The 19,059-nt window shown below is 41.7% G+C and overlaps 1 protein-coding gene across 28 annotated transcripts in view; it reads right to left on the bottom strand.

Moving 5' to 3' along the window:
• ANK2 (ankyrin 2) overlaps window positions 1-19,059 on the bottom strand; it is a 260,645-nt gene that overhangs the window by 28,456 nt on the left and 213,130 nt on the right. For 9 of the 28 annotated variants that reach the window (XM_050320644.1, XM_050320646.1, XM_050320643.1 and 6 more), the window contains 9 exons: window positions 16,119-16,221; window positions 15,410-15,513; window positions 12,276-12,317; window positions 11,338-11,373; window positions 5,368-5,592; window positions 3,903-4,001; window positions 2,512-2,666; window positions 1,521-1,732; window positions 93-297 (listed from right to left, as the gene is read on the bottom strand). In XM_050320644.1, coding sequence (XP_050176601.1) covers window positions 93-297; window positions 1,521-1,732; window positions 2,512-2,666; window positions 3,903-4,001; window positions 5,368-5,592; window positions 11,338-11,373; window positions 12,276-12,317; window positions 15,410-15,513; window positions 16,119-16,221 — 1,181 coding nt within the window. The remainder of the gene's footprint in view (window positions 1-92; window positions 298-1,520; window positions 1,733-2,511; window positions 2,667-3,902; window positions 4,002-5,367; window positions 5,593-11,337; window positions 11,374-12,275; window positions 12,318-15,409; window positions 15,514-16,118; window positions 16,222-19,059) is intronic. The other 19 variants (XM_050320653.1, XM_050320661.1, XM_050320650.1 and 16 more) reach the window with 6 other exon arrangements.

A 19,059-nucleotide genomic window follows, 5' to 3' on the forward strand; every position in this document is an offset into this window, starting at 1 on the left:
CTTCCCGTGCGTGCAATCAGCTTAACATTTCCAGCCCACGAGGAGCGACAGATCGAAGATGCAGAGGGAAAGCTGCAGCGCTGGCATCCTACCTGTGATGCTGCATAGTAACCTCAGGGTGGGCGTGTCGCCCCCATAGCCATTCATGAGCCCGTCGCTGGAGGCCTTGGGGACGGGGATGGTCATGGTGATGGGTTTATGGAACTTCCTCCGCCGGGGCTCCAGCGTGACTATGGGGCTGAAGGTAGCCTTGTTGCCTAAAATCTTCTTCGTCAGTTCAGTGTGCATGGGTTGAGCCTTTCCAGAGTAACGGAAAAGAACAGAATGGTTACTTAAGGAGTTTGTAAAGAACTGGGTCTGTACATTGTATGTTTTTTTTTTCCCTCTCAGAATAAGCTCTGAGCTGTTTTCATGTGCTATTCAGCCTAGCCCAGGGGATATCAACAAGCACAGTCTCCTGGCCAAGGTAAGCTGGGGATGCAAGCAGCAGGAGGATGAGATGGAGACAGGGGAGACTTCCCTTTCTTTCAAGAGTGAATGGTTAGGCTGGTTACTTCATGCTCAGAATCTGTACATTTGACTTAATTATTGCAGCATTGTTTACTTTTCTGCTGCCTTTCGTAAGTATTTAAGAAACTGTTCTATGACCTACTAAATCATTATCAATATATTATTATTACTACCTCATAATAATCACCACAATTAGATACTTTTCCCAAGATTATATGGACAGTTAACAGACAGGAATCTGAATTAACTGTAAACACCCAAAGCTTTACCACTTGCTTTGACTTTTGCATGGATTTTTTTTTATTATTACTATTTTTACTAGAAGCATTGTAGACAACATGATAAGCTGAACATGCTGCTCTCCATTCACAGAAACACAGAATCAACTAGGTTGGAAAAGACCTGTGAGATCATCTAGTCCAGCTTTGACCCAAAAACCACCTTGTCACCCAGACCATGGCCCTGATGCCACATCCAGTCTCTTCTTAAACACCTCGAGGGGCGGTGACTCCACTCCCACCCTGGGCAGCCCATTCCAGTGTCTGACCACTCTCTCTGTAAAGAAGTTCTTCCTGATGTCCAACCTAAATCTCCCCTGGCAGAGCTTGAGACCATGCCCTGGGCAGCCCATTCCAGTGTCTGACCACTCTCTCTGTAAAGAAGTTCTTCCTGATGTCCAACCTAAATCTCCCCTGGCAGAGCTTGAGACCATGCCCTCTTGTCCTGCTGCTGGTCACCTGGGAAAAGAGGACAATACCCACCTGGCTACAACCTCTTGTCAGGGAGTTGTGGAGAGTGATGAGATCTCCCCTGAGCCTCCTGCTCTCCAGGCTGAACAACCCCAGCTCCCTCAGCCTCTCCTCACAGGACTTGTGCTCCAGACCCTTCACCAGCCTCATTGCCCTTCTTTGGACACCCTCCAGCACCTCAACATCCTTCCTAAACTGAGGGGCCCAGAACTTCAAAGAAGGTGATTTTACACTGAAAACCTTGTGATTGTGGCACTGTACCTGGAGGCCAACGCGGATGCGTTTGGTTAGAGCCCCTTCTGGGAAGACTGCCTGCACTTGTGGCACCACAGTGCTGCTCAGCACCCCTCCCTCGGGCCCGATGAGGTTGCTGTCCTGCTTGATCCGGGACACCACCGCGAAGTACTGAGGGAAATCCCGGGTGATGATGCGGCAGATCCGCTTCTTCTCCAGCTCCTCTGGAGTGTCAAGTACTGGGGGTGGAAGAGGACATGGTCAGAAGACAAGAGTTTCATAGAACCTTCAAAATGCAGTCAAGCTTTTCACAGTTTGATGCAACTTACACAACGTTTTTTTGTCTAGAAATTGAGGGGGAAAAGGAAACACATCCCAGTGTTCAGCTAAACCAAAGAAATCAAGGAAAGGACAGACAGAACAATCAACTGAAGGGGGCTTAAGACAGCCAACAGTATATCTTGACATCTCCAAAATAAACAGCCAAACACGCCAAGGGATTTGTCCAAGCCCCTTTCTACTTCACATATTTAAAATGTCGTGAAGCAGCACAAAGAAAATGAAACTTCAGAACAAAAAACTACCAAAGTATGAGTTCAGCTTTAATTCTGTGAGGTGGTTTGTTTACTCTGGGGTTTGTTTGGGGTTTTTTGTTTAAAAAAATAAAAATCACAAATTCTGCAGCTCCAAGACAGCCCAGGGCCATTCTGTTCTCTCAGAAAGCAAGAGTATCCGTGACTGACATTTCCTCCCACACGTGGGGCTGCTGGGAAAGGATTAGTATGATAATTGCCTTGTTTTGGAAAGATGTTTGCTATGGAAACTTTTTGTTTTACGCTATGAAAAGGAGCAGCAGCAAATACAAGTGTAACACCTCTTCCCAATTTCGTGATGGCAGATGTCTTGTCCCGTGACTTCAGCACACCATGCAAGGGAAGTAAGCAAATGGTCAGAGCTATTAACCCCAGTCAGAGCAGCAATGCAGGAGCGGGATAAAAAACCAAGTGCCCCTGGATACCTTCATCCATCCCATTGAGGATTTCATTCAGCTCATCCTCAGTGTATTCACAGAAATGCTCCTTCCAGCTGTCCCCGTTCTCGCTGCGCAGGATCACCAGCTCCCTCTCCTTCCCACGCAGAGCAGCGAAGTGGGGGATCTCCACAATCACAGGCCTGGCACGGCAACACAGCGCATTAAATGCACACGGGAGAGAGGAAGAGATAGGATTAACAGCAACTCTATTCAGTCTGCTACAAAGTGACCTGGAATTCTACCTATTTGGCTGGAACACTTTGGCACAAATCCTAAACTAGTAGGTCACTAACACGAACTAAATGTTTACAGGGACCCAGTGAGTGCTGGAGGACAGATGAAAAAGTGCATTCACCTCTTTCCACAGTGTGAATGAGATTTGGTAAGATAATAGTGCTTATCTGGAAATTTGGTGATGGTTTTGCAAATCCATCAAAAACTCATGCTCGTTTTAGTTGTCACTACTGTCTGGGTTAACCTGTGCAACTTCATTTCAAAGAGAATCTACTGTAACATATAGGAATAGTGGGACAAATTCTGATCTCGCTTATACTAGTGCAAATCAGAATAATTTCATTGCTCTCAGGGGGCAGTTGTGCCCCTGCGCCAATTTACTTCTTTATAATTCTATATATTCCAATGAATTTATTCCTGATTTACACCTTGGGAGAGATACAGGAGGTCTGAGGAGATTGTCTGGGTTGCTATTGCAGTATAGGAGATAAGAATTTGCCTTGTTGCCTTACAAGCACATGTCAATATATGTATCAGCATAAGCGCCCATATATATATATATACACACACATATACACATATATGTGTACATATAATATATCTATATTTAGATATACATATACATACATACTCTTAGAAATAAGAGAGAAGATATAAATATGTTTGTAGATACACTTCTCTGATTAGAGGACTCACACAGGTTGCCATGTACATAGTAGATGCCATGTGTTCTATCACACTGGTGGTATCCGACATAGAACTTATTGATTGATCAGTCCTTGATACAAAAAAAACAGCTTGAAATTTACAGTAGATTCCTTTTTTTTTGTTTTTTGTTTGTTTTTTTTTGTCCCAATCCAGGTTGCTTTGCTACAGACATCAAGCACATAACTAGGAAGATTTCATGCCAAAACAAAAATGAAGGCCACAGTACTGGAAGAAAAAGATACAAACATACCACCAAAACAAAACCACATACCACAAAGGTTGAAAAATGGTCCACTAAGGGTTAAGTGTACAAAATCTCAAATGATAGAAAGGGACAATATCATGGGCATAATGACAATAAAAAAATCATATTGCAGAAGGAGGAGAAGAATGGGGAGGTCAGCATCCATCAATTTGTTTCAAGTCTCTCCTACCCAAGGAATTTGGTCCCAGGAGGCCCCAGCTGAAGGATTCGGCTGACCAAGCTTTCTCCCTCATTAAGTGGGGGAGGAGCCGTAGGCAGATGAAGTTTACTGAGTACATCCAAAGCAGCAGTGAAAGAAAGAACATAAATAAACTTTATGTATTTTTTGTGCCAGAACGCCAGTGCCACTGTCTGGTGCACAGAGTGGAATTAGGCTGTACACTAAATAAGGTTCCGTCCTAGCCGTGACAATTTGGTGACCAAAACCAGCAAAATCAGTTTTGAGAATTTAGGATCTTATCTTGCTTATGGGGGCTTTGGCCATGAACTCGATGGGAAAGGGATCTGGACCTTAGAATGCACCTCTGCAAACTGCACAGTGATTTTCTGATTTCACTGCCAGCACAACACCCAGAAAAACGCTCGCAGGAAGGGCACAGAGACCTGAGAGTGAATAAACTCTGCTACAGCCTCATCTTTTAGGGAGACACTCTCATTAGCTAGAGAAAACCATTGAAAAAAAATGGGAGACACACTTAAAATCCATTTGTGTGTGACAGAGATAATGGGAAGACTGAATGTGACAGCACAGTATTTCTTCTGCTCTTTAGGTTTCTTTCTGCTTCTCTTTAAGGTGACCAAGATGTGAAAAGAATAAGTGGTAGCACTAATGAAGATGGTAGCTCTGATGACTGCCTGTTATAATAGGATTTTAAAGCAACTGAGTTGTTCCCAAATGGATTTAAACTATTGCTCTTTACAGAGTCACTTCTTTTAGAGCTTCTGGATGTAATAGAAGGGGTTCCTTCAATCACTCCCTTCTGGATGCCACAGTTGATATTGAGAACAGTTGGCAAAACAAATTTTTGGAAGTGCAAGTAACTGCTGCTTTCAGCTGAAAACTGCTAAAACAAACTGAGCAGCAGACACAAATCTGACCTTTCTATTGGTTTTGCAGCACAGGACAAAGGAAATGGCCAGAAAATTCCAGGGTTGTCCAATTGCTTAGTTTAGCAATTTCAACTCCAGAAGAACCAAAGGCATAGTCCAAATTATTGATAACACAATGGAAGACCCTAAAATAGCCCACTGTAACTTGTGTTGTGTACGTAGCAGGCTTCACATTCGGGGTTTAGATCAGCACTGTACTACTCATCTTTTAAACATAGCATGAACTGCCTACTCTGGTTCCAAGGGAGTCTCTTCCCACTATAATATCCCACAACACTGAGTAATAATTATATCCACATTAACCTTAGTGCTAGTGCTTAAAATACCCATTTTGAAAGGAAAAGATGCGAAACCTTCCCGATTAGTTAACTGGCAGCTGATCTGTATTTCACCCAACATATCTGCTACCGTGCCACAAGGATCTTTTTCCCTTCATGTCTTGAAAAAGGAACTGTTTCAGTGCAATTTAAAGGCAAAAATACGGCTGAAAACGTTTTTTCTCCAGGCCACGTGGCCCCCCTTACCCAAGGAACTGCGCCCCAGAAGGTCCCACTTCGATGAGGCGGCTGGCCAGCCCTTCCCCTTCCACCATGGGGGGCATGGTGGCCAGCCGGTGGCGCTTCACCAGGCGGCACGTCACGCGCGTCGGGGCCGTGCACTTGCGCGGGGGGATGATGATGCGCAGCCCGTTGTGCCTGCAGCCCCGCATGGCACCCCCGCGGGCATCCACCATGAAGCTCACTAGGAAGCTGCAAAATCAGGGAAAACCAGTCAGAAACGGAGTATTTCACCGAGGGCTGTGGGTATGTTCCACATACGTAACGCGCTACGTATGTAAATGGGGCTCTTGCTCAAGAGGTACAATTAGAAAAAGCCTTTCTCCCCTGTGAAGCACCAAATCATGCTCAGGTCATTTATTAATTTACAGCTGCTGCCTAAGAGTTCTTCACTGAAAGTCTTGTTTTACAGTGCTGCTGTTGGTAAAATATCAGCAGACGCTAATAAATGTGAGCACGTGTACCTATATCACTGCTCTGTACCTGCAAACAACTCTGCTTAAAGTGGGCACTTGTTCAATACTTCGCAAGTAAATACATCTCATCAAAGGAAATTACTTGTGATTCAAAAATATAAAGCCAATTCTGCTAGGAAGGCTTGGGATTTTTTTTTTTTAGGTTCTCAATAGAATTTTATAGTTATATGGTAAAATATAATTGCTAATAAAAATAGGTTTGGATATTTAAAAAAATAACCAAATTTCATTTTGGAGTGTGCAGATACAATTCATACTCCATCAGTGGGGTTATCACCTATTAATATTAAAAAAAAAAGTTTGTCATTAGTATTTAAAGAAAAATTTTGGGTTTTGGTCAGACAACAATAGCTACAGGTTCTGTGTAAGAGGTATATAAACTGTATAAGAGATTTATTTATGGATTTTTGTTTGTCTGTGTTACTTTGCACACCAATGCAGTGTCCCACTGGAAAACGCAGAGGTGCACAAAAGCCATCTACAGGGAGCCCTCTTCCAGCACAAGGTAAATTATTTATTTCTTTAAGAGGGAGAAAAACATTTCATTTTGTTTGGAGTTTCTTTTGTGCTGAATCTTTTGTAGTTCCACATACAACCAACCGGCAGACTTTGACAAATTTGGGATGTTCTTGGGAAAGGTGCAGAACTACTCCAATTTTTTTTTTTTTACTGGTTTATGACTTAGGATCATGCCTGATGTGGGATGGGAATGTCAGGCTGCTGGAAGTGAAAGTAAGAGCAGAGGAGACAGAACGGTGTCAGGCCTAGTTCTAGCCACTAAAATAGAATCATCTCATGGGGAGTCGCAGAAATGCTACTGAAGGACCTGCAATAGAGAAAATACACTCCCTGGGAACAGGAGTAACGAACACAGGGATTTTTCCACTGTCCCCTTGACCGTTCTGTGCAACAAACATTGCATCCATTCATTGTCCACACAAGGAATTCCACATGCTGTAAGAACACAACACTCGACACACCGTGCAAGTCAGAGGGATGGAGGATGGGAAGGAGCCACAAGCGCCAGTCGGAAGCACACCATGCACCACGGATGCCAGTCCGTCTCACACATGCAGTCTCCTAGTCTACTGCCATTCAGATACCTCTAGGCTTTGCTTAGTGTAAAACTCGGGGTAGTACAACCATTATCTCATTCCTTAGAGCTTGGTGTTTCTGTGGTTTTAACAAGGGGGGAAAAAAAGAAAATGAAAACATTTTACAGCTTCCATTGTCCGGGGATTAGTTGAGAAGAATGGGAGCTTCCTTCACAAAACACATTCTTTATACATGGTAAAGCACAGATGAAAGAAGAGCTTAAGAGACACTAAGTGCTCAATTGTGGCACTAATGCTCTTGGCTTGCACTGCAATTGCCCGGTAAGTGCATGAAGTGGTGTTATCAAACTGGTGCTGTTTCGGAGAATTGGTGCAGGGCTCCAGTACAACGGGTGTTTGTTTGAGGCAGTCAGTGACACCGCTGCAAGAGGAGTTTCACATTTTAAAGCTAATACTGTGAGCAACACAAACACTCCCCCACAATTACCAGAAGCTCTGACTGAATTAAAGCAGCGTTCACATTTCTCATTGTGTCAGCTGTCGTGAACACAGTTCTTGGGATTCAATTATTGTCACTATTGACTTAATACTCAAGACTGTGTACTTTAACATCAGGATCACCTTCTGTCGCTGTCCAGTTAGTGCTGGGTCATCTGTCTACCCTATGTCCTCCTTAGCTTATCTCCACATGTGCCTCAGCAATGCCAAACTTTGTTAAATGCCAGAGCAAAATACACAGGAAAGGTGAGGCTCCAAACCAAATCACCTCCCTTCTTGTCATACATATGGCTGCAACTCTTTCTCTTCAGTTTAAGTTTACTGAATGTGCCTGGTGGGTCAGTAAATCTATCACAGAGTCTATCAGTCATCTCTCACTGAAAGCAACCATTGCTCCAAAGAGTGCAAAAAGAGGCAAAGACAAGCCTCACTGGAAGGTGGACACAAAGATAACAATGGTTAGGATAAAGACAGCCAGACATTATTACTATTCACTGTAAAAACAGCTGTTCCTATCATAAGGAAGATCTAAAGTACTTATTCAGACAAGCACAGAATGGTGCGAGCACAGCACAGAAAGATTAGTGCCAATTACCACATTATGGAGGAGTCAGTTCACAAACCCAGCTGTGTAATACTAAGAAATTCCTGGAAAACAGATTTTGGAGAACTACCACGAACAGAGTGCAAAGGAAAGAAAGTGAGGGGGAAAATTTCTCAGCTCTAGACCTCAAAGGATAGTACAGTGACACAGGATTTGTAGAGCTGACACAGAGTGTAATAACACATCCTTTTCCACCACACCACCCTGTGTATTTCCCACCTGTTTGCCACATTCATTTCATCATGCACTTATTTAATCCAATTTCTTTCCATCTCTTCTTTTTTTATTTTTTTTAATCAGCACATTTCACATAATTTTGGATATGCAAGAGGGTGAAGCAAATAATTCATAATAACGTATTTTCTGAATCACAGCAGCCTCTTTTTCTGCCTAATTGCTACATAATAGGGCATCTGGAATGTGCCATTACTGTTCCAGGACCGGAAAAGTTTTTCCCTTTTGAAGGAGCGTGTTTATCAGTATACAGATAATTCATACAAAACTAATGCATGGTATAAAATATGTTTTCTGAAATGCGCATTTGGGAAAGTGATGGAATTGTATGACTAATATAAAGGAAATGTAAAATGCAAACTAATTATTTTTCTGCCCACGCACACACACACGTTATTTTTCGCCTCTCCAAAGCTTCTTTTACCAGGTGTTGGGAAGTGACAAGGCTGAGATAGGAAGAGATTGCACTCAACAAATAAAACTAGCAGGAGTGATTGGCAGATGAAGCCATCACTCTGCAAAGTGATACCTTATGGTGATAAATTCCCATGGTCAAAAAGAAAATAATGCATGATACCAGCATATCAATAATCCTCATTTCATATCTGCTCCCTGAAGGTGAGCAGGAAACTCAGAGCTTACCCCGTGAGCCAACTGCATGGCGGCACAACTAAAAGCACTATCAACCATCTGTGTACACAGAATGAAGAGGAGAGGGAGCATTAAAGAGAAACACAAAAGGCTGCAAAGAGTTCAAGAGGGGGAAAAAAAGAAAGGAAAAAATGGTAAATAAAGGGGTTTAAAGGAACTTTAACTTAAATTTTAATTAAGTGATGATTCAAAGTCAAAGCAGATTATGGGTAAAGGTGCATCTTTCCCAGTACTAAGACAGCCTTTGAGTAAGTTCCATTTCCAGTTTTAAAGGTTCTGGTAAAAATGAAGCACAACACAGACATGTGACCCTGACAGTCTTGCAAATTGGATCGATACTGAGCTTTCCTGGGATTTAGCAAGGTGGCAGTGCAACATAACAGCCAAATCAATGAAACAAATCAGGTTTGGAGAAATCGTTGCCTTCCTCTTTTAAAGAGAATGAAGGGGAAATCGGGATTATTTTTCTAAAGGAAAAGTAAAGTACAAAAGCAATTATTTTATAGCAATCAGTTATAGACTGCAGGGAAGTCTACCCATGCTTTTGTTAAACACACAGCAGTCAGCTCAAGCATCATCCATTCCCTTCTAATTTAGCAAGACTTACTCATAAATTAGAGAGGCCATTTCATTCTCCTCCATTTTAGAGCAAATCAAAACTACAGGCTTGCCATATGAAAGGTAACTCTATCAAGAAGCATTGGCTACAGTGTCCCTCTGGTTGAGGACATATACCAAGGCCCCTAAATCTTTCAGGCTGTTTCCATGCCTTCTAGAGAGAAGAGAGCAAATAGCTCACTTGAACAAAAACAGACTGTTATGCACTGGATACAAGGACAAAAAGTTGGGGTGTGTTTTCATGAAATTTGTATTTCAGATCAGAACCTGAGTTATTCCCTTTGCTGCTTTTATTCACATAGAATTAACTTGGTTTGCTTCTGCATCTATCCTCATTTGAAAGAGAACAGCAGGATGAACAAATAAATTAAAAAAGGGACGTGTCAGTGCTGGAGGGGGTGAGGGAAGATACTTCTTGTGTGCTTTGTGAGGAGTCCCTGTCCTGTGAAGAGCTTTGCAGAGGCACAACCTCGGGTGTTGGCACTCACACATCCCATTCTGCAGTCACTGGGAGAGCCATGCAGAACCCAGCAGGGGAAGGGGCTTCTTGGGACAGGCAACAGTTCTCGGAACGCACAGAAGAGGCAAAATCTACCCCACCACCTTCATACACTCGGCTCAGGTACGATTATTCTCTCAGACTGTGCAGCCACACATGCGCTCATCGGGCAGCAGGGAACAAAAGCTCCAAGGAGAGCACATCCACTGGAGACACACGATTGAACTTTTCAGCATAGGCTTTCTTAACTTAGAACAGAGACTGGGAAACAAGGAGATAGCAGCATTCAGTGTTAGTCGCAGTGTGAAGAAGCAGAAACAAACGATCAGGGTGCTTCAGCCATCCCAGAGTGTTCAGCAGGAGGAGGAGAATCGAGAGAGGCTGAAATTCCGAAAAAAGGCCTTGGATCCAGCTCCCGCTGAAGTCAACAGCAAGTCATTCAACTACCTCAGCGTGCTTTCCAGCAGGCTGCAACTGTGCCATACAGAAACCAGGCAAAATACACATTCCAGGAGGACAAAAAACATGATCCTACACGGGAAACTGCTATAGTATTGACTTCTGCATTAGCCAGCTGCATTAGCCAGCTGCTGAGAGACTGAGTAACACGGCCTAAAAATATGGGCTTGTAGTTTGGGGTTTCATTTAGCCATTTACAGCTGAATACTTAAGGAGATTTTCACCTTTCTATGGTTATGTTAAAGGAGCTGAAGAGGCACCAACAAACACTCAGTTGGCCCAGGGAAGATAATCTCCTTTGGGAATGTTCAGCTTCAGGCAGTTATTCTACTAGTTCAAATATGGTGGCACAATGGGGCAAATATGGCCTAGGGAGTGGCTCTGAAATATTCTTTATATAGACAATGAGGTAAAAGGTCCACTTAATAATTTAACAATTACAGTGGTTTGTGTTGGATTATTTGTGGAGGGTTTTTACCTTCCTTTAAATATTAATATTAAAGCATGCCACCAACAAAGAAAAGGTATTGTTAAATAAACCAGTGGTTAAAACAATCTAGGATTGTATAAGGAGCTTTGTTAAGTTTTTTTGCAGTGGACTTATTATGTGTCCAGAACTCTTTTGTTATAGATAACAAAGCAGAGGGAGAAAAGTGGGCACTTACTGTATAAGAAGAGAAACAGGGCTACATATAACTATTCCTGCTGGTTAAATTGATTTTTTGTCTCAGCTAACGTGCACTATCAAACACTAAAGCATCCTGAAGTGAGGTAAGAGGGGAGGATAAATAGGGTGGGTGAGAAGTGCAATGTATTAAAGAAAGAAATTATGCAGAAGTTCACCTGCTGTTGTCAAGATCAAGACATGGAGAAGAGCATCTGCAATAGAATAGATGATTTAACATCAAAAAAGAAAAGAAAGGGGAAAAAAAAAAGAATGAGTTAAATGAAATACTGAAATACTGGAAAAAAATGAAAGAGATTTCTAAACCAAACACATGAACATATACATATATGTGCATATTTCATTCCGTGTGAGAAGGGAGGAGTGAGCATGGGAAATAAGCTACGTCAACAGCCTGGCTTACAAACGGCACTGCTACTACAGGAGTAAAACTCCAGTGATCTGGGTCCTCTACACACATTCTCCCACGGGAAGGCAAATGCTTGAAATTCACAGTTAGAGCCTGAAGAAACCTTGGAGATGCAGATTAGGGCAAGTGCTCCTTGGTTTAGGTGTCCACGTGTGAAATGTGGGCCGTGCTTTATCAAAGGGTAAGGAATCTAAGGTAATTCCAGCCAGTGTTCCTGATTACCCAATGAATCGTTATTTCTTTTCTTCCATTTCCCTATCTATGCCTTCTGTCCTCCCCTCTTCTCCATTTCAACATGTTTCTTGTCCTCCTTTTGTTCTGCAGAATGACAAATTCCAAACTTTCAGTTTGACCTGTTTAGGCTCTCAGTAATCACTCAGTGTCACACGGACAGTTAGTTTGCCAATGTCCCTCATTCTACAGATCTCCATTGTCATTTTCTTCCATTAACACCAATTTGCTATTAATGAAACACACCCGCTGTTTTTCCTTACTGTAACTTTCTGAACAAAGGTCATAAAGCTACAGCAAAATTTGAAGTCATTCAGACTCTCAGATTTAAGAAATGACTATCAGCTGGTCGCTGCCAGGTCCTGTTTCCATAACGATTTCCAGGAAATCAATCTCACATCGGGAAAAGCAGTGTTATGGATTCAAAATACAACACTTGAAATAGATTTTGTTTACCTTGTTAGCAAGGATCCAGCCTCCTTTTTTGCAGACATGCAGCTAAGAATGATAATTCGCATTATTTGTCACAGTACGAGCTGCCCACTCCCTCATCCTTCACCTTTTCTCATTGATGGAGGCAACGACAAACTCACTAATAATATCCCAACTTTTTTTTCTCAAGATAGAAGTACTGATACTCTCAAATCATCAAACAGTCAAACAGGGATTTCTCCATCAAATTATACACATTCAATACCTTTCATTAAATAGGAGTTTTACTGTGAGCAAGTCAGAGCTGGAACATTTGCAGAGCTGCTACGTATTTTCCCCAGAACACAAAATGAAGTTAACATCAAAGCCTGGACCCAGGGCTAAACGCTGCAAGTGAAAAGAAATCTTGCAGTTCAGTGTTTTTTGCCTTCCAACTTCAAGAAAATTGGTTCTTCCACAATAGGATATGGTGAGGAATGAGAGTAAGACTGTGAAACATATTTGCATTATGTAGGAGTAGTTCTGTCTCTCACAACGCTTAAGCAGGTAATTATAAATAATATCCCCTAATATTACCAGCAAAGCAATACAACTCTTATCTTATTGGATATTCAGCACCCAAACCTTTTGGCATAATTAGAGGTCCTTAACTTAACTCCATGTGTAAGATGTGATTGTTTTATCAGGAGAAGCAAATCTGATTCACTGAAAGGGAGTTTAAACGCAGGAATTTATATTTTTACCTTCAGCCAATGCATGAAACTACTCAGAAACTGTCAGCTGTGTAAAATGTCCAGGAGATCTGTATGCTGAGATTTTGAGCACCACAAGAGTGTTACCTCTGAAGAGAGAAATGTTTTCTGGGTTTTGAAATGGTTGCCAAAGACTCTGACAAAAGATCTTGCTTTTCCTTCCTTACTGATGAAATTATCAACGCATTGAAACAATAGTTACATTCACTTTTTAAGTGGATGGCTGAAACATTTTCCCCTTCTGAAATTTCAGACATGGAAAGGGTTTTGGTTAGTTATGCAAAGGCTGAAATATGTGCCTGTGAAATTCCACACCAAGAGAACAGTTCTCTCTGAATTTATGCTTTTGCTGGGGGTGTTACACTGTGATCCACAGAAACATTTCCCTACAACATGACATCAGTAAGAACCCAACTGAAACAGTGCAGGGTGTAATTTTTTTTTTCTTAGATTGTACAGAATACAAACTTAAAATCTCCTGTGACTAGTAATTCACGTCCAATACCTTGCTGATATGTTATTTCACAATCTGAATTCAATACATTTTCAGTGTCTTGGGCAAAACCAAGGCCAGACCTTTGCCCAAGGACACTGACAACATTTATACAGCATTTCTTTGAAAATTCCAAGAGTTTTCTTTCATGACAGATAAATACTCTGCCACTGCATGCACCCAAATGTTAGCAGTGCTGCTGGTTCAGAAGAACCTACTAATAGTGTGTGTCTGTGTGTGGAGGAGGGTGTGGGTGACAAGAGGAGTATAAATGACAAATATATTTGTTGTTCCAGTACTTCTACAACTGTTTCACTTCAAAAGCAAACTCTAATAGTCAATGTACTTTCTTTAAAAAAAGGTACACTCCAACAGTTTATGATAATTTGATGACTTGTGCAAATCTAAACAAAATTAAAATGAAGTGCTGTACTGTGTTTTCCAAAGGCTGAGGAATCATTGTTATAGGTTTCTTTATTACAATATTTAGTGGCAAGTCAGTTGGTAGGTATAGAAAGTGGAACATAATTTGTGTCATGTTAAAGGTCACTATTTAATATAAGGCTGCAAGAGTGTTGCTCCTATTAAAATCAGGTATCTTATCTTACCACTAGCATCCTGGTCATCCCAAAAGATCGAAATATCACTAATATAATTTAAAAGAAAACCACAAAATTACTGCACATCCAAGAAGTAAATGTCACTCTCCTAGAAAGTCTTGAGTTCATCCCCTGCAATCACAGGAAAGACCTACCTTTCTGAAAGGGAAAACTAATACATCCTTTGGAAGAAGTTTGGAATCCATGTAGGGTTAGAATAAAGCACCAAAGCAATTTTAAAGCTTACCAGCATATACAGAAACACATACATACTTTACATATTAAGTATTTTCATTTCATTTGTTAGTTCTAGAGCTCATGAAAAGCAAATCCAAACAACACTGGTCACAGCCACGTATCCTCCTATCAGCCAACAACAAAACTTCTCATCTATGTCACATCAAGCAATTTGCAATCACAGTTATGACAATATTGTTCCTCCTCTAGACCTATCATTCCAAATGGGACTCCAGTGCTATGTTTTGAGGGATAAGGACTGTAAGGTAGTTGCAAAGTCATCTGAGATGAACAAAACTCATCTTTCCCCTTGTGATGTCCAGCCATGCTGCGTACAATGTAGTGCCACAGAAATTGAAGGCTTTTTAATCACATCATTTTTTTATGAACGCATCTGCACATCTGTAATCAAACCTCATGGCAAGACACAAGGGTAGAATTCAATGTGAAGAATAGAATTACTTAAAACACAGTTAAGTAGGAGCATTTAAAAGGCCAGCCAGGATAAGCTTTCTAAGTATGAACTTGGCTGGGCCTGCATTTTGACCTGCCTTATGCCACGACAACGGGCTTGCCTAAATGCAAATGCTTATGAAGAATACATGAAGAGAGTGGCCAAATATGTGCAAAGCACATGATGTTTAGGCTGCTTGTCTATTCCTGTAATTTGAAAGGCAAACACCAGAGTTGGTGCTCACCTAAACTACTCCACTAGCACAGTGAGTACCCACCATCTGGAATGATTAGTCCCTTGATCTCAATTATTGCTAACTCCAAAAAGGCAGTGTGTTTATTTCTCCATACAATTCACACAGTTCCTGTGTGTATGCATCAATTATCTCGTTCATTCCTTTTGAACTTGACTCAGGGCTCACTGACTTGCAGCAATTTCAGTGAACGGTCTTGGTACTCAGGTTTGCTTGATTGTCAGAGCTTAAGAGATCATAACAATTTATTGACAGCTCCAGGAGGCAAGGAAATTAAAATACAGCTCATAGTTAAGCATTAGTTGAAGCTGCTGCCACTGCAGGTACATTGTTTCTCATTTTTAAGTAAAATGCTAATTGATACACTCACCCTGAGTGAATAGGGCTGGAAGAAAGAGCCACATTGTCCAAGTTTTCAGGGCCCCAGCTTAAGCGATAGGAATTCCTTTCAGCTTCTTTGGCAAGAGTTGTTACCTTGGGAAGCAAAAAAAAACCCCAACCCTTTTTACTGCAATGAAATCAATTAATCAACCAAACAATAAGATGTATTTTTCATAGCAGTGCCTACAGCATAAACTTTTTTTAAAAAGAAAACAAAGCAGTAAGAATAGCATTAAGATATTAGAAACCCCTTATTGTAACATTCTGTATTTGCTTAAAGTAATCCTATGTTATTGGTCTCCGTGAAATGAATGCTGTGATTTACCAAGAGGGCATTACCTAAATCTCTTTTTTAACTAAAAGCATGTTTCAGGAGAGTGTCTCTGAGGACAGTGGCTGTGAGTTTATTAGAATGTTTAGCCCAATGGCTGGTAGCAACATTCAAAAATCAGTTACAGTGGAGAACATTAAGAACACAGTCCCTGTAGCATTCACACAGCTTATCCATTTATTTTGGAATAGAGTTTAATACTGCACAGTACAACATGCTGTTAAATATCAGCAAAAACAGAGAGACTTGTAGTAAAATAAACTAGCAGAGAACACCATACAGACTCATTAGTGCAATTTACGCTGAGATCTTTTTTTCCTCCCCGATTTCTCCCGGCAGTGAGCGAGTTCAGAGGGTTTTTCCTTACCTGCTGGCTGGGGATCACCACGGTGTCATCGATCATGGCGCTGTCCCGCAGGTAGGAGGCGTGGCTCAGGGTGTGGGACCTGTCTGAACTGAAGGACCGCAGGCTGGCAGGTTGGTAGGATGCCATAGCAATGCATCAGCAGCACAGATGATGTTGGGAAGGTGTCATGACAGATCGAGTGGGAGAATGAAAGAAGCGTGCAATTAGCAACGGGATGCAGCTTCCAGGGGGAGCAGATCCCAGTCCCGGGGGGACATGGTGGGGCTGTGCCACCTCCCTGACCCCGGGCCACAAAGCCTCTCCACTGACTCAGCTGCTTCAAAATGCAGAACCTAGACACTCATCTGCACGATAGCTTTATACTCACTGATACTTTAGGCTTGGCTTTGTGGCATGATAGTCTCCTTGCAACAAAAAGCATTAATTTAAGTAAGGCTCTTTGCAGAAGTTCTCTGCTACGTTCCACAGACCACCGTGGAAAACCAGAACGTTGCCACCTGAAGAAAAGCTGGAATGACCCTTGCTCTCTGACCTACTCTCTCCCCCTAAAAACTGTAAATAAGTAAGCTTGACGTTGTCCCCTGGAAGGTACACACAAGCAAGGTGAAGTGTGGCCGGCCACAAGCTCCTGTGGAAAACAGAACTGTTCCTGGGAATGCCAGCAGCATCTTTAGGGAGGCAGTCCAAATGGGAGCACGGATCTCGCTGTAAGTACGCACAGCTCCACAGAACACTGGTTGCTGTAGCAATGAGAGGTGCAAGGCAGTAAATAAGCTGCTTCCAAGCACTGGCTCAGAATGTAACTGCAGTATCCACCAGCAAAAAGCAAAAAAAAAAAAACAAAACCAAAACCAGACAAATAGGACGCCACAGAAGGACATATTGAGGTAAATGGGGGTTCTGCTACCAAACAGCACTAGTTTTGTCCCTTCAGTATTCACTGGTTGCAGTTTTACAAGAGTGGTTTTTAAGAACAGATCAGCCACCTTCAGATGTTGTACGTGTACTCTGCGATAGGTCTAGAGGAATATAGTACATATAACTGAAGGAAGCAGTTTTGTTTTCCTGGCTCACACATCCGTGAGTAGTACTCAGAATGACTAATGTGCGGGATCAGAACAATAGGCCATTTATCTGGATACGTAGATTTTTAAAGGATAATTCATTTTCAGCAGTTAGCAAGTCATGCATTCACTACAGACATGAGTTTCAAGTGCTTTAAGTGCAGTTCAAATACCATCTGATTCAGACCACTCAGCCTTGTTTAACAATAGCTACATTCACTCAGGTTTGGGGGGGTTTGATCCATTTTTAGAAGCAAATGGTTACCTTATTTTTATTAGAAAAATATGACATTGAAGTATAATGAATGCTCTGGATGACTGACTCATACCAAAGGTCTGTTTAGCATCCTAGATGGACTGTACAAAACTGGAAGCAAAGATAGGCACTACACAAGGATCAGGTTTTGGAAAGCCTTGAGAAAAAACTAAACCAACAACGAACATTTGTTCTTTGTCTGAGAAATGAGCCTCAGTAGCAGACCCCATTTGCCCTCATTATCCTGTGTTCATTTGCACGTTTGACACTTCCAGAGCTGCTTTGCTGCGCCATGCAATGCTTGTGAGAGAGTCACCATCCAAGTTGTAGGTTCTGCTACTCAGCTACTGTCGTGTCCTGCACAGACACTGAATGAAAGGAAGTCTGAACTAAAGTTGGCTGGTTGTCTCCATGGTGATTTTGTCCATCTTCACTGCTGCTACCACCACCACAAGTATATATCCACTTTGCTCTACCTGTACATAACCTCCAGTAAATACCCCAAGGCTCCTGGGTTTTATCTACAGACGCACTCATGATTGAGCTTTGCAGTTAATTAGAGGTTTATATTTCCTTCTAAACTCAATTTCAAACCTAGTGTTCAGATGGCACTACCCTTCTCTGTGTGATGGACCAGCTAAATGTAAGAGCAAACCAGCAGTTAAAGACTCAGAAATAAAGGTACTTCAAGAATCCTTTTAAATAAAAATCCAAAACCTACCTAAAATCAGAACCAAAAATACTGTCTAAATATAGATTCTATCCAAATCTGGTCAATAAATCTTAAGTCCAAGAGGCTGCGGGGTCAATAACACTCAGTCACAGAAACGGAACTGTGGAACCCAGGAATGCTACAAAGCTCCTGAACGTGCCTTATGTATCACCCTTCTCTTCTAAGCCCTGATCAAGGCCCAGGTGGAATCCAAAAAATATAAGCAGCGTTCTCTAGCCTAGTTTCTAACCTGGATAACTGGGAGACCACGTTGCAGTGCACATCCACTTCCCAGCCAAGAGAGATCTAACAAGCCCTAGTCCAGTTAAGTGTAATTCCTGTTGAAGTATATGTTGTTTCAGAAGCTGAGAAAAAAAAACCCGGTATCATTGCAAACTGTACAAATCAACCTCGAAAACACTTCCCAACGGCAGCATCGTTCATTTGGTGCTCCAAATCAACTTGCTGGCATACAGCAGGCCTCCAAAGTGCATGAGCAGAGACAGGTGCCACAGAAGGGTATAGAGACAACAGGTGTTCATGCTGTGTAATACCTACCTGGGCATGATGCTAATGAAAGCACATGGAAAAGAAAGCAAAATGAAGGGGAGAGAGAAATAAAATAAATAGGGGAGATGGTTACAAACGAAAAATATATGTTTTGAAATCAAATCGATCAATGCATAAGGTTACATGAATCTAGACTGCTAATACTCTTCTGCTTTACTGAATTTCTTGGAAAACCAAAGTCAGTATAATGCAATGAAAATCACATTAAAGCAAAAGCAAAACAATGGAACCAATCTCTGTGAAAATTCTTAAACCCAGTAATCTGAAGGTGACAGAAAATGAGACCATGGAGTTAGAAAGATGTTTTTCTTCTTTCATTCTTTCTCCCTTCATAATTTT

The sequence above is a fragment of the Myiozetetes cayanensis genome, unplaced genomic scaffold (assembly GCF_022539395.1).
Source record: "Myiozetetes cayanensis isolate MyiCay16 unplaced genomic scaffold, myiCay2020 scf24, whole genome shotgun sequence".
Lineage (NCBI taxonomy): Eukaryota > Metazoa > Chordata > Aves > Passeriformes > Tyrannidae > Myiozetetes > Myiozetetes cayanensis.